Raw genomic sequence first — 15,315 nt, forward strand, 5'->3', positions numbered from 1 at the left:
TATTAGAAAACAAATCATGGACTGATTTTGGCACATAAATCATGTTGCATGAAGCTTGATTTAAATTATAGCTTCTTACATCACGTTGGCATATATAATATGCTGATTTATGCTTCTTGGACCTTATTCTTATTTCCATTAAGGCCCATTTATAATTTCCAAGCAGGGGGTGTCAAGGTAGATAGAGGTTATATTTATGCTTTTGCATGAACAAACAGTTGTATACCTCTTCACCAATTTACAAACAGATGCGTATAAAGGGTGTCTCTGTGAACTGCTGAAATTACACGGGAGTCAAATTGTTTATTATTATTCACCGTCACAAAATCTAGTCTCACTGCTATGTGAGGTAAAAAACAAATGCAGAAATAAGCAAAACAAACACTTTTAAAAGCGCTTTTTTTTTTTTTTTCTCTTAGTAATAGAAATACTAATGTACAATATACAGTGATGCATATTGCTCTTCAAACAGACTGTGGTGACGCTGCAATGCTCCAAAGCAGACACCATGTTCATTTTTACCTCCAGTCATCTTTTGAGAGATTAGACAAAATATTCATCTCTTCATCATCTTGCAAAAGACGATATGCTGCACTAACATGGTGATTTTCAAGCACAGACCGGTCATTATATAGAATGGCAGAGTCTGACCTGGGATTTAAAAGAAGACATAGGAAAGGTTATGCTTCTTCCCTTTCTAAAGTGTCTCACATTCAGAAGTTTTTCTTTGATCAGCTACAGAGGTTAGTTCCTATAGCACCAATACAAGCATTTCAAAAGCACTTTTAATACTTTGTCATTGTTATTCAGTAAAAACAAACAAACAAACAAACAACTAAAGATTAAAATTTGCCACAAAATCTATTTCATCAGCTGAGACTCACTTAGTCTTTTTATTATATGCGTAAGAAAAAGTTACTGAGAGCTTTCTGACTGAGAGAGATACATAAATTTAGGGCTGAATCATGAGGCTCCTTTCCAGCTCTTGCATATGGTGCTCTCAAATTGAAGCCAGAGTGTACCCAGGTAAGTAATTGTGAGATGTACTCCTATATTGTTTCCAGAATAGTAAATTGGCTGTAAGCAAGATATAGCTGAGCAGCTTTCTATTATCCGTGCACTAGGCTCTGCTGTACAGAAGGCCAAATGCCAGTGGGATAGAATAAGACCAAAGCTCCTTCACACCTTAATTTTAAGCTCCAGGGCATGGATCTGAATGGCTATACCGATCTGAAGACAAAGTGCTTGCTGGAAGTTAATGGCAACTGGAAGTGAATATGATTTGTTATAGTCCCAACTCAGTTCTGCTTCCCATGTAAGAGCCATGTAAGTTTTTCTCCCCTGACATTTCACACTCTTGTTATTCAGTGTTACAAAAATTAAATTACCACTGTCTTTCCCTGAACTTTTCTAAAGTTATTTTCTACTTGGGAAATACAGCCTATCCCTAATTCTTGCATGCATGAAGCTGTAAGTAGTAGAGTGAAGCTTATCCCAGAACAGAGACAGAAACTTGTTTCAGTGTACCTAAGCTTTCCCAAGCATATATGTGATCTACCCTAGCACCCTTTGCATATCTGGGATACACAGCATGATTCAACTAACATACTCCAGCTATCTAATTTAGGGTAAGATGCAGTGAATGTTAGAAATATCCAAGTATGCTATGTCAGTCAAGGACATCTAGCCAGTATATCATTGCAACCAATTATTATCTAGGAATTTACGAAGATTTTAAAATGAGTGCAAAAATTTATTACCTGAAGAGGTAATAGTAAACATATCCCCTTCTGCAGGTATGGTTTTCCACTAAGTAAAAATAGTATGCGTAGTCCTGGTGTTCACTGATGAATACAGATATCAGTGAACCCTTGAACTATAGTATCTCCTCTAAAACTATACCTTCAATGAAAGACATCAGTCTGTACAGCAATCAGTCCTCAGCAACTTTACACAAAAACATTTAGGGACCTTCCTTTTTCCTGATGACTAGCATGGAACAATACTCAGACATACTCAAACATTTTTAATTGAATGCTTGTAAGAGAAAATTAAATGTAGCCTAAGGAAATGAACATTCCTACTGGGCCACTTGAAGGCAAAGGCTTCTGCACTTTTCTGTGCGGCTATGCTGTTATTCTCCAAAATTTTCCCCTTCTATTTCACAACCCTTCATCATGATTTATGATGGCCTCACCGTGTCTGGATGTGAAAGTTGTTGGTAGTTCCTGTGTGTTCATAGTCATGGATGGCAGCTGCAAAGATCATAGCGAAGATCTCCAGCTCTGTCAGCCAGTGCTGAAAAGAAATTACAGAGCAATCAGATAAGTTGTCATTTTCCCAGGTATTAACGCTTTTGTCTTTTAAGGCAAGTTATCCCCTGCTGACAGTCAATGCTGCACATCATTGCCTTTCCCCTGCAGCCTGCCAGCTGTTTTAAAGCAAACTTCTCTGGCTGATACACCAAAGCTGAACCAGTGTTTTTCCTTAGGCATCATCTAAATGAATTGAACTTCAGCAAAATAGTTTCAGGAACTAATAAGTCTTAAGACAAAGGCTTAAGACAGAATGAGGGAAAAGAGTTGCCCTTCTTAAAAAGTGACATGTAAGAATGAGAGGGAAAGGTCAATTTTTTTTGCAAGAAAAACTGGATGATATATATACAGGTATGCACATACCACCCAGGTATATATTTGCAACTCAGTTGACCTTTGCAATAGAGTCTCAAATACAGAAGAATGTAACTTATCTCCACTAACTAGAGGACTAGAGGAGTCATTGTCAATCACTGAATCGTGAGGACAGGGAACACAGCTCTAAGTTTTTTTTTTTTTTTTTTTTTCTAATTGCCTAGCTGAAGTCTTATTTTTCAATGCTATTGTCACTTTCATCTTAGATTTCTAAATGACTCAGATGCTTTTAATAATTTTCCTCTGAGTCAATCGATCTTTTTATTTCTATTTTTCTACTGGTAACAATGCAAGGAGTGCTGTTAGGGTCAAGTACCTCAGAGAAAAAGGCTCTAGATACTGTAGATGCTGTAAATACTTGTATGAAATGCTCCCACAATTTGGAGAAAACTCTTACCACAGTGGTTGCCAAACATTTTTTAAACAGCACACTGTCAACCTGTAAATATTTTGACTGAAATTCACATAGGAACTGACTTTTAATTCAAAGCCCATTAAAGGCAGAATTGTTCTGTAAATTCATTCTAGACATCTGCTGTAGCTCAGGGACAACCACTGGTCTGTTAACCAAATGCAGGGGAAGCACAGATAACTGTGGGGGCTCTGCACACAGCTACCTGTCCAGCTTTTCTCCTGCCTTTCACAGCCATCTCTTCATAGCAATAACAATCATAACACTTTCTCTCTCTCTCTCTTTTTTTTTCTTCCTCTTATTTGTCATCTTCATGCCTGGAACAGCCCCAGCCCCTCTGCTGGAGATAGCCCCAAACATCAATGGCTGTGCAGCTGGAGAATGAAGCTCATCTCAGCTTTAAAGATCTCCTTATATTAAAGACGTGGTTTGAAGTTATTTTCCAGAGATATTTTGCACAATGACACTGACCATCATCAAGGTAGGTCTTGACTTGCTTTTTACTTTTTCTTTTGTATGGTTTTTGAGAAGTGTGAGGGTGAAGATACCAAGAAATGAGCAGACAGAGAAACTAAACTACTTTCTCCTTTTTTACACAGTTGGTCAAGGACAGGAACAAACAGTGCTGGTAGAGAGAAATAACCACCATGCGTCTATTTTCAAGTGTGAAGTGTGAATAAGGAATGCTTTACAGCTGATAGAACATGATTTCAGCTTTCAAGCACCAAAATTCTGACAACTACACTGGGAAAACAAACAAACAAACAAACAAAAAACACTAGGGTTTCCAGTCTTCACACATAGATTTGAACTTCATTTTCTCAGCCATGTTCTACCATTTTCTAAATGGAGATAGTCCACATGATAGACAAAAATCAGGCAGAACCACTCAGGGACTGGCAGAGCAAATCCACATGAAGCAAGTAGAACCACTACAGGACATATACCCAGCTGGTCTAATGTATCCACTTCGGACCTTCTGGGCATCATCTGACAAGTCCCACTCCAGTAGGGTCTTATGACCCAAGCTTTAAAATGGCAATGAGCTCTGTGCTTCCTTCTGTCTCCTTCCTTAATCTCTTATGCATATATTGGAAAAGTGTAAACTTGCATGCTCTATCAAAGCATCATTTACTGAACAATATCAGGGTAATCACAGAATCACAGAATTGTAGGGGTTGGAAGGGACCTCGAAAGATCATCGGGTCCAACCCCCCTGCCAAAGCAGGTTCCTAAGAGCAGGCTGCTCAGGTAGGCGTCCAGACGGGCCTTGAATATCTCCAGAGAAGGAGACTCCACAACCTCTTTAGGCAGCCTGTTCCAGTGCTCTGTCACCCTCACTGTGAAGAAGCTCTTTCTCATGTTGGTGCGGAACTTCCTGTGCTCTATCTTGTGGCCATTGCCCCTTGTCCTATCCCCACAAACCACTGAGAAGACGTTATCTACATCCTTCTGTCTCCCACACCTCAGGTATTTATACACATTGATGAGATCCCCTCTCAGTCTTCTCTTCTCCAGGATGAACAGACCCAGTTCTCTCAGCCTTTCTTCATAGGGAAGATACTCCAGGCTCCGTATCATCTTTGTGGCCTTCCGCTGGACTCTTTCCAGGAGATCCCTGTCTTTTTTGTACCGGGGAGCCCAGAACTGGACACAGTACTCCAGGTGAGGCCTGACCAGGGCAGAGTAGAGGGGGAGGATCACCTCCCTTGGCCTGCTGGCCACGCTCCTTTTAATGCACGCCAGGATCCCATTGGCCCTCTTGGCCACCAGGGCACACTGCTGGCTCATGGTCAACCTGTCGTCCACCAGGACCCCCAGGTCCTTCTCCTCAGAGCTCCTCTCCAGCAGGTCGTCCCCCAGCCTGTACTGATACTTCCAGATGTTTCTTCCCAGGTGCAGGACTCTGCACTTGCTCTTATTAAACCGCATTTGGTTTCTTCCTGCCCATCTCTCCAGCTGGTCCAGGTCTTGCTGAATGGCAGCACAGCCTTCTGGCATGTCAGCCACTCCTCCCAGCTTTGTGTCATCGGCGTACTTGCTGAGGGCAGACACTATTCCCTCATCAAGGTCATTGATGAAGATGCTGAACAAGACCGGACCCAGCACCGGCCCCTGGGGAACACCACTAGTCACAGGTCTCCAGCAGGACTCTGCGCCGCCGATCACCACCCTCTGAGCTCGGCCAGTCAGCCAGTTCTCAACCCACCTTACTGTCCACTTCTCTATCCCACACTTTCTCAGCTTTGCTAGCAGGATGTAATGGGAGACAGTATCGAAAGCCTTGCTAAAGTCAAGGTAGATGATATCCACTGTAATCTAAGTTTTCAATAGGGTGTAATACACCTGAGGAGTGGTTTTAAATATAACAGTATTTGAGGAAGGCAGCTCAGAATACAGACTGAGATTACAGTTGCAAACTGTGGATAAGTCTGGGAAAGCAGCACAAAGTCAAAATAGACTTGTGAGTAATATGAGAAAATAGCAGGCAAACAACTGGAAACTTTTAGTTCCTTTTTTCTGCTACAACCTTGTAAGGAAAAGCAAACAAGATGGCAAAGAGCCTGCAGAGAACGGAAGTAATCTCCATCAAAGTCGTGATATTACCCTGTACTAGTCTGTAATTGACTTCATCTTGCAGAACAGAGCACTACTGTTAAAGAACAAAGACAAGAAGAATGATTGAGAAAGCAGCAGGATACTGTTACAGGTGAAGAGAGCAATGAAATGTCAAAGTTTTTCATTTCTAAAGGGCTGACAAAGTCAATCCAGAACAAAACCTTCAGCAGCGATGGAAGGGTGGGGAGAAAGGCATGAAAGAACAAGTACTGGCTTCCAGAATGGGAACAAAAAATGTGTAATGAGGCATGACTGGTTTTCACAAACATAATAGATAAGAAGAATTAGCTACTAAGGGAAGTCATTGCCATGTAAACAAAAGTATAGATGCATGGAGATAGAAAAAGGAAGAGGAAAGACATTTCCAAACCTAACAAAATTAATCGAATGTATTGCCAAGAAAAAGCGGCAAAGCAAAGACAGCAATAATTAGCCTATTTCCTTGCACTGAGTTTATGGTCCTTTGTTCCAAACATTTACCATTTTCAGAGCCTATAAGCTTATGATGATCTGCTTATTAACCCCAGTAGTGCAGAGGAGAGGAGGATCTCACTTCCCTTCGGTACAAACAGATGTGACATAAATCCTGCCCTTCTGCAGTTTTATAGGCCTTCTGTATGAAATATTCTTATGTAATTCTTGACAGTACCAAAGAAAGAATTGTCAGCTTTAACTTTTGCACCACATTTGTACCCACTTGAATCCACCTGTCTGTATTCACAAAAAAAATCATATGGTAATTCCTAATAACAATAAAGATTAATCAGAAAATAATATCAAATAAAATACTGATCACACCTGAACATCTGAGTTAAAGGAAAGCAGCTCTTGGAACTTGTTCCTACCGATCGTGCTTCTGTAACAATCCTCTAGGAGAAAAAAAGACTAATTCCAAATTCATTATGTCTATGACGGAACCCAAAATGTTCTCCTTCACACATCTAGCCATACCTAATTCATTCCAAGGCATCATCCTGAGCAAGAAAATAACAGGAAAACTACAGAGATTTCAGGCACTGTATGTGATAAAAAGGAAAGAAGAATTTTACTTGAAAAGAAAGCAGAGGGAAAAAAAAAAAAAAAAAAAAAAAAACTAAATTATTGAGAGAACTTGTATTGAGAGAACTTGTAAATAACACGAAACATGAGAGAGGAAAACAAACAGTATAAACACAAACCACACAATTGTTTCTTCCCTTTGACACTAGAACAAATGACTGCTATGTAGACTATTTAAGATTGAAAAAAAGTACTTTTTTTACATTGCATAAGCAATGTAAATAATAAGCTAAGAAGGCAAATTAGGATATTGTTTCTATTTTTCTTTTATGATTTTTTTTAATGATCATCTTTTATGATTTATTAATTGTTAAACCAAAGGCTCCAACCTGTCCAAATTCCTTGCATACATATTGTGAAAGCAATGAACTGAACAACTGTTTACCCTAGAGGAAGGAGAAGATGTTGATATGAGAAAATTGTGGAAAGAGGAAAATGTCCCCTACCTTTCTTTAGCATGTATACTACATATGTTTGTAAAAAGTACCGTGCTGTGAGCAGGAGATTGGGATAGATGACCTCCAGAGCTCATTTCCAAGCAACACTAATCTACTCACATTGAGATGGGCTGTATCCCGTGGGGAGAAGGGAGAAGTAAGAGAAGGAGGAGGAGGAGAAGAAGAAGAAGAAAGAAAGAAAAGAGGCCAAAAAAAAAAAAAAAAGCATTCTAGTAGCAAGGGAAGCAAAGCTGAAATGTTATTGTTGGCATGCAGTGTTGCAAGTCCCTTGTACCTGGTAGCAGGAGAGTGCTTTCTCATTGTGCTACATTAGATGCTAAACCAAATGCGACATATCATTTGGCTGTGGGAACAACTAGTGCATGGGATTATTCCTGGGAAACAGCTGACAATTCACTACAGTCTGCAGAGTGCAACTCCACAGCCTGCATGGGATACTTATCTGTGTGTAGTTTATTACAGCAGGAATAAAAAAGCAAAGGGCTTAGTTCAGGCAAATGAGTCACTGACTTCAGTGCCAGCATTTACATACATTGCACACAATGCACACAAATTCTAGTTTTCTTTTTATAGATGTAAATCCTGAATATGCACATTATCTGACCTCTGCAAATAATTTAGAGCATTGTTTCTTCTAAAATAGAGGAAAAATTGATCTAAAGATGTTAAAAAGGAAGCATTTTAATACTGAAGACTTCTTTTATATTTTATCAGTTCAAACCAAGCATCTCAACACCAGAAGACTTTGAAAAGCATGTGGACATAGGCAATTTACTGGACATAAGTAAACACATGACAGAACAAAAGACAAAATCTCAAAAGACATAATCTAGAGGATGATAGGTTTGTGCACTTGCCGCCACATTCAGATAAGGTTGGAAAACATTACAGAGGGGATCGAAGAGAGATGTTTAACTTTTTTGTTTGTTTTGCTTCTCTGTCAGACTGGAGACTGGGGTGCACACAGCTGTTACTTTCGCTCTGACTTGCTCTAGCACTCAAACACTTGAATAGTTATTTCTGGAATTCCCTTCAAAGTCTACAAAATGCTTACATTATAGTGGCTTGTATAGCAGCCTTGGCTAAACAGTTCCCACAAACTTTTTGCAAGATATGTTGCCACTGAGGTGCTATTAGGCTATATTTAATGATGCTAATATTGCAAAAGGCCAGCTAATATTCTACATGACATACCTTCAGAATGATCTGTCTTTAATCTGGGCTAACAACTGTGTTTCAGAGAAGCATTGTGTATAAAAGCAGAGGAAAAGCAAGTAGACTGAAATAGTTTAATCTTCATTAACTTTAAGAAAATATATTCTCCAGTCTCCAAGAAGAAATGAGGTAAGAGGCCGTACTTTTTTCAAAAGTCTGCTCACTGCTATGAAACTGCACAACTATAGCACTGAATACATAGACTTTATACATATTATTATGGACATATGGTGAAGAGGCAACTCTCAATTCCATTATTATCAGTGGGAATATAAAGACATAGATCCCCTTGATATTTCTGAAATATCCTCTTTTTCAATGATTCAAGTCCAGTCTTACATTCAGGAAGGAGTTCAATGGAGAATCAAAGTTATTTAACTCAAATAGTAATTGTCATGAGTTATTCATTAAATAACTTGACTGAAGAAAAATAATCCAAGCCTCTAAAAAAAAGTAACCTAAATTTATACCCAAGAAAAGAACAAGTAATGTAATCTTGGGAAAACAAGAAGCTGGAGACCAGAGAACACCAAGAGAGGTGGTGTCAGGAAAACAATGAAATACAAGTTGGATGGCAAATGACTGGAACCAGTCAAGAAAAAGGGAGGCATTAGGATCACTTGTATCCATGAAAGGGCAAAGGCTGCGGGTCTGAAAGCACAGTCTGCACTGTCTACCTCAGTGGCAGCTGATACCTCCACCCAGGCAAAGCTTCTGAGAGATGAGGCTGCAGTGCAGACTTGTGAGTGCTGGAAGTGCTTAGATTTTTTTCCCTGGGGCAGGGGCAGGGACAGGCAGCAGACCTGCCTGCAAAAGGTGCGGATGACTTCCTGCACCAGGTGGCCAAGCTGCAGGAAGCACTGAGAAGGTGGTGTTTTACCAGGGAGACTGAAGAGGAGTTAAGACAGCTGGATCCCAGCGCAGTCTGCAGTAAACCCACAGCCCATGGCCAAACAGCCCAAAACTCCCTCGGCAGTACTCACAAAAGGGAGGGGGACCAATAACACCGCAGGGTGGATGGAAACTGGTAACAATAAGGGCCAGAAGGAGAAAGTCTTCCCCCAAAGCCTGAGGTGCCCTTACAGACCTGCTTCACCCCTCTGCAGACTAAAAAGGAAAGACGCAATGCAGGATGGGTGGAGCTGAGTAAGGCCCAGTCTGCTCCCTGCATAACAACTAGTCCATCTAAGAAAAGGCAAAGGGTGACGGTGCTAGGAGACTCTCTTCTGAGAGGTACACAGACACCCATCTGCTGACCTGATCTGCTCTTGAGGGCTTGTATCAGGGATGTTACCAAGAGACTGACAAGCCATGTACAGCCTAAGGACGATTACCCACTGCTGCTGTTTCATGTGGGCACCAATAATGGAGCCATGAGCAGTCTGAGGAGTGTCAAGAGAGATTAAAGAGCCCTGGCAGCAGCAATAAGGGTCTCAGCAGCACAGGAAAATTTTTTCATCAGTCCTCCTGGTCAAAGGGAAGGGGATTGAAAGTGCCAGTAGAATCTGGCAGATGACTGCACAACTGGTGCCACAGACAGGGTTTTGGCTACTTAGACCATGGGACTCACTTTGAGAAACCTGGTCTGCCGTGGGCTGATGGGATCCACCTCTCAGAGGAGGGGAAGAGCATCTTCAGTCATAGGCTTGCCACGCTGATAAAGAGGGCTTTAAACTAGAGTTGCCAGGGAAGGGAAACCTCAGTCCATCCCGTTCCTCCCAGTTTGATGGCAGCGTCAGTGAAATAGATGTCCATAACCTGGAAGAGGGTCACAGGTCAGCAGAAGACAACCTGAAGAACAGCACAAAGGAATTCCAGCCACTCCAGTAAGCCAGCTTCATCAGGGGTGTAACTTAAATGTTTCCACGCTAACTCACATAGTGTAGGGAATAAACAAGAAGAGTTAGAAATGTACACATGCCTGCAGAGCTAGTTGTGATTTTACCCATGTGGGCAGCCAAGCTCCACAACAACCACTCTCTCACTCCCCCTCCTCAAAGGGAAAGGGGGAGAAAACATGATGAAAGGGCTCAAGGGTTGAAATAAGGACAGGAGATCACTCACCAGTTATCACAGGCCAAACAGACTCGGTATAGAGAGGTTAATGTAATTTATTGCCTATCGCTAACAGACTGAAACAGTAGGAAACTAAAAGCAAACTAAAAGCACCTTCCCCCCGTCTTCCCTGAGCGGTGCAGGGGAACGGGGATTGGGGGCTGCGGTCAGTCCCTGACGCTGGTCTCCACCACTGCCTCATGGTCACTGTCTGCCCCTGCTCCACATGGGGTCCCTCCACCGGTGGGGAACTGATCCTGCAGGGGCTGGTCACAGGCAGCAGCTCTTCAAGAACTGCTCCCACATGGGTCTGTACCATGGGGTCCAACCATAAGAAGCAAACTGCTCCAACATGGGTCACCCACAGGTCGACAAGGGTTGACCCATCCTACGGACCTAGCACAGTGCCCCAGAGCCTGCAGGTTCTCCATCCTCTCCAGTTTATCTGTGCTTCAGAAACACCAACCCAACCAGCTTAGATGTTCTTAGTTCAACAACAGTCTTCACAGTTTCTTGGCACATTGTTTGTAATTTAGTCACTGTGCAGGAAACAGAAACACCTCCCTTTCCTCTTTACTTGATGTTAGGCTCTGAACACTTTCCCACTGCTTAAGATGCACACGAATCAACTGATGGCGGACAGAAAACTACACACCCATGCCACTTCTCCATAAGCTCTCCTCCTACCAAGACCTCCCTTGCAGAGATCAAATGTGTCCTAACTACTTATCTAGAAGCATGGTTGATCTCCAACTCGTCTGTCTGCAGGGCCATGGAGGGCCTGTCTTTTTCAGCCACGTGCTTTGTAGCTGAGGGGAGAACAGGCTGAGGACACCAGCCCCCAGTTGGCCTTCCTGTACTCAGTCAGACAGGACAACCCCACCACCACCAGACCCCAGGAACCTCGCAGGCCCTCCAACTGACCCATCCTGTGGACCTAGCACAGTGCCCCAGAGGACGCCAGGCCCTCTCCTTTCCACACCTCACCCCTGGGGATTGGGACAGAAGTGATGCCACCTACTCAGGCTCCAGGGGTGGCATAAGTGAAACAGGAAAGGGGGGCTCACACAATACTTGAAACACAACAGTTTTTTATTGATGGTGTATCCCTTGGCTGCGTGCAGGGTTCTGTCATGCTTTGACCTCTCTCTACTACTGTTGGGCACCAGGGCGGCTCCACTTGCAAGCAGCTGCGGGCTATTGGAGAACCCTGACCCTCCTGGGAAACTTGTCACTGCCACCTCATGGAAAGGGATGCGAGGCATGGGATGAAGAGGGGGCTGGAGACCCCACAGGGCTCTGTGCCCCAGGGCCAGACATTCTCCCTGGCAAGCAAAATGGCACAGGGGAGCTGTCCCCAGGAGGGGGCTCTCAGCACCCCCAACCTTTCTCCTCCTTCAAAACTGGGGCTACTCCAAGGCTATCTTAGTCCCTAACTCCCAACACTGCCAAGGTTTGGTCACCATGGGACAGTGTCAGAATCCCGTAGCTATGGCCTCCTGATGTCACAACCGCTGCCTTTCCTTCCAAGCCCTATAAATAGGGGGACCCTGTGTGTGGCCAGACCGTCAGGCACTCTGTGGCTAGAGCCTCTGACACCAAGAGCTCTTGGTAGAAGGAAGCCCAGCAGAGCAGGTGGCAGTTTTGCGTGAGCTACGCAAGTCGCAGATCTTCCATTGAGGAAGAATGAAGCCTCCTCCCCAGAAGAAGCCACGGCTTATGGGGAGGAGATGCACAGTGGAGCCGATGGATGTGGATGTGCCTGGGAGTGGCATGGAGCCCATGGAGGTGGATCCACCTCTAGATGAAGAACATCCAATGCAAGTGGATCCACCCCCATCAGGGCTGACCAGTCACCACACCATTGTTTGCAGGCGGCCTGTCAACAGGCAGCATCCAAGCTGTCCCAGGAGCACTAGGGGCTCTCCATATCCCACCAAACAGCGCACTCCACTCAGGCATTGACCATCTGGCAGTTTTCCATCAGCCAAGAGAGCCCCAAGTCCAGGAACATCTTGCAGACTCCCAGGGAACATCTGACTCCTGAAAACTCTTCCAGCCAAGGCTGGAGGAGCCCTCCTTTGCCATCCCCCACTCCAGCACCTCCCATAGAGCTGGCATCTCCTCTGTGCTAAGCCCTGAGGAAGAGGAGAGGTGTCCTCTGAGCTGCTGCACCAGGGGCAACAGGAGTCTGTCAGAGGGCCCCCAGGCTCCTTGGGGCCTCCAGGATGTGCCAAAGAAGCTACAGAGGCAGCTGTTCCTCTGGAGAAGCAGAAGACCTGCATTCCAACAGGAAGAAGTGCTGGACTTCAGCACTGAGGTCCATTGTAGATGCTTCATTAGGACTTTTTGTCAGGAGTGGAAAATAAACAGTTCACAATAATTATACAAAATGATAATAATAAAAAAGCAAAAAAAAGAAAAAAAAAAACAAACCAGTGTCTCCCTCTGTTTTTTTTGGAACTTTGGAGTCTGCTTCTGGATTCCTGTGTCCCCTTCCTATCTCCCCAGTACAGGGAAAACATTGCCATATATCACAAGGCCTGCGGGGTCTCCATCCTCTCCAGTTTATCCAAATTTGACTGAGCTTGACAGAATCTAACCCACAGAACCGTCAACCAGTCCTCTAAACATGTGGTCCACACTTTCACAAAACAGCAGGAGCCAAAGGGAGCAAAGAAGCCATGAAATAGCTGAGAGGAGACACTTGCCTCCATGAGTCCACAGGACAGCTTAACAGTCAGTATGACCTCCTGCATCTCTGCAAGTTGTGAAAGCAAAACCCTGAAACTAGCCAGGAAAACGGGGAATGTTGGGATCACCTGCAACCATGGCAGCACAGGCACAGCAAGCTGTCACCAGAAACACCAACCCAACCAGCTTAGATTTTCCTGTAGACTGTTCAACAACAGTCTTCACAATTTCTTGACATTAGGACTTTTTGTCAAGTGTGGACATTAAAACATATAAAATAACTCTACAAAATAATCATAATAAAAAAGCAAATACAAGAAAAGAAAACAAACAAAACTTACCGAGTGTTCGTTATTATCTACTCTTCCAAATGCGTGGGTCAGGACATTTCTGAACCACCCACTGAAACCAAACCATAACGTTTGATAGCAATTCCAGAATCTATCTTCCTTTAATTTGTTTGGTACTTCCTCAAACTTTTTTCTGTTTTTGTTTGTTTGTTTGTTTGTTTTGTCTCGACAACTACTTTGGGAACATATTGTATGCATAAGTATTTCTGTTTAAGCCTTCTGCCCACTCCTGTCATTCTTGTCAAACGTCAGCTCTCCTTTGGTTTCTTTGTAAGCAAGTTCAGAGGGTTTTGGTGTAGGAATTGGATGGAGATCATCTCTAAATACAGCTCTTGTCAACCCCAGGTAAGGGGAGTGAATTGTCCTTTGGAGGTTACTGCCTTGCTCCCTTAAGTAAGAAGAAAGCTTAGTTCATTAAATGAAACAAATCCCAACAAAATTGACATGCCAGACTCACCCAGGCATCCACTCACTCACAGACTCTGTGGCAGAGTGGAGAATTGAGCTTGTGTTTTTCTCCCATCCTCTCTCAGAACAGTTAAAAGAGTTATCCATATTCACACCCAACTTCTTTTTTCTAAATAATCCTAATTCTCGACTTTTATTAGTAAAGCCATATCAAATGAAGTTTTTCTACAGTGCAAATGGTCTCTACTGTGGATAATCATAATCTCCTTACTGAACAAAAACCTCTGTAATCTCATTACATGTTCAGGATGCCAACTCCTGTACTTACCACTATGCCTGTCTTGAAAAGGAGGTAATGGACTGTCTGTGTCACATCTGCGGCATGCATTAGGTTGTGATAAGGATTTTTATGTTTGCTGTACCCAACCTCCAGAGCTTCCACAAAGGACACGAGGGCAGAAATGGGGATCTGAGAAAAGTAGTACAGAATTAAAAATGAAATAAGCACCTGTAATTGCTAGCATTTGAATGGGACTATTTTTATAAGAGGCCCCAAAGTGCAGTTTCTACTTCACAAATAAATAGCATCTTAAAACATCTTAAATAGGCACTGGAGAGAGACAGTGAATAAAGTTCACTTCCTCCAACTGGCTTTCCCATCTCTAATTACGTTATGGATGATGAATCATTCACACACATAAACACACACTGGTCAGTACACTATGCAATGCCGTTTGGAGTGCACATGCAGTACAAAAAGTAACAGAGTACTTGATTGATTGCCCCTGGAGAAATATTTCTATTTAGGACACAAAAGTCCGTCTGTTCCCCTCACAACCCTCTGGTATATATCACTGCTTTACTATTCACATTCCAGCTTTTACAATTAAATACATCATATAGCAAGTCTGAGATTCTCTATTAAGAGGAGTATCATTTACCAAACCTCAATTTTTTCGTTGCCAAATCCAGCCTGCCCATACTATGGGCTTGCCATACTTTTTGACTCCGGGAGTATAACCATAAACACTAGAGAAAATTAAATTCAGGGGATTTCTATGGAGGAGACTACACAGGTGGTGTCAGCTGCATATATATGCAACTAGCAGCATGGATTCTTCAATGCTTTCCTCAAACTGTAAATACCCTACACTTTCATATTTCTATAGTTAGAGTTTCATGGTTATTTTCCTCTTGGGTATGTATCATGGTCTGACGTAATTCTGACCAATTATCATCTTCAAACATTTCTCATCAGACATGGGCAGTTCACGAAGTACAGGAGTCAGAGAAATGTAAACATTTCCTAGTTAAAGCGAGTGAGAACCCCCAGAGAAAGTGTCAATGGAGGTAAG

The 15,315-nt window shown here is 42.9% G+C and overlaps 1 protein-coding gene across 9 annotated transcripts in view; it reads right to left on the reverse strand.

Moving 5' to 3' along the window:
• Positions 1 to 15,315, reverse strand: part of PDE1C (phosphodiesterase 1C) — a 306,050-nt gene that overhangs the window by 55,494 nt on the left and 235,241 nt on the right. For all 9 annotated transcript variants that reach the window (XM_035316719.1, XM_035316723.1, XM_035316722.1 and 6 more), the window contains 3 exons: positions 14,289 to 14,429; positions 2,198 to 2,298; positions 523 to 651 (listed from right to left, as the gene is read on the reverse strand). In XM_035316719.1, coding sequence (XP_035172610.1) covers positions 523 to 651; positions 2,198 to 2,298; positions 14,289 to 14,429 — 371 coding nt within the window. The remainder of the gene's footprint in view (positions 1 to 522; positions 652 to 2,197; positions 2,299 to 14,288; positions 14,430 to 15,315) is intronic.

Source organism: Oxyura jamaicensis, chromosome 2 (assembly GCF_011077185.1).
Source record: "Oxyura jamaicensis isolate SHBP4307 breed ruddy duck chromosome 2, BPBGC_Ojam_1.0, whole genome shotgun sequence".
In the NCBI taxonomy this organism is placed as follows: Eukaryota; Metazoa; Chordata; class Aves; order Anseriformes; family Anatidae; genus Oxyura; species Oxyura jamaicensis.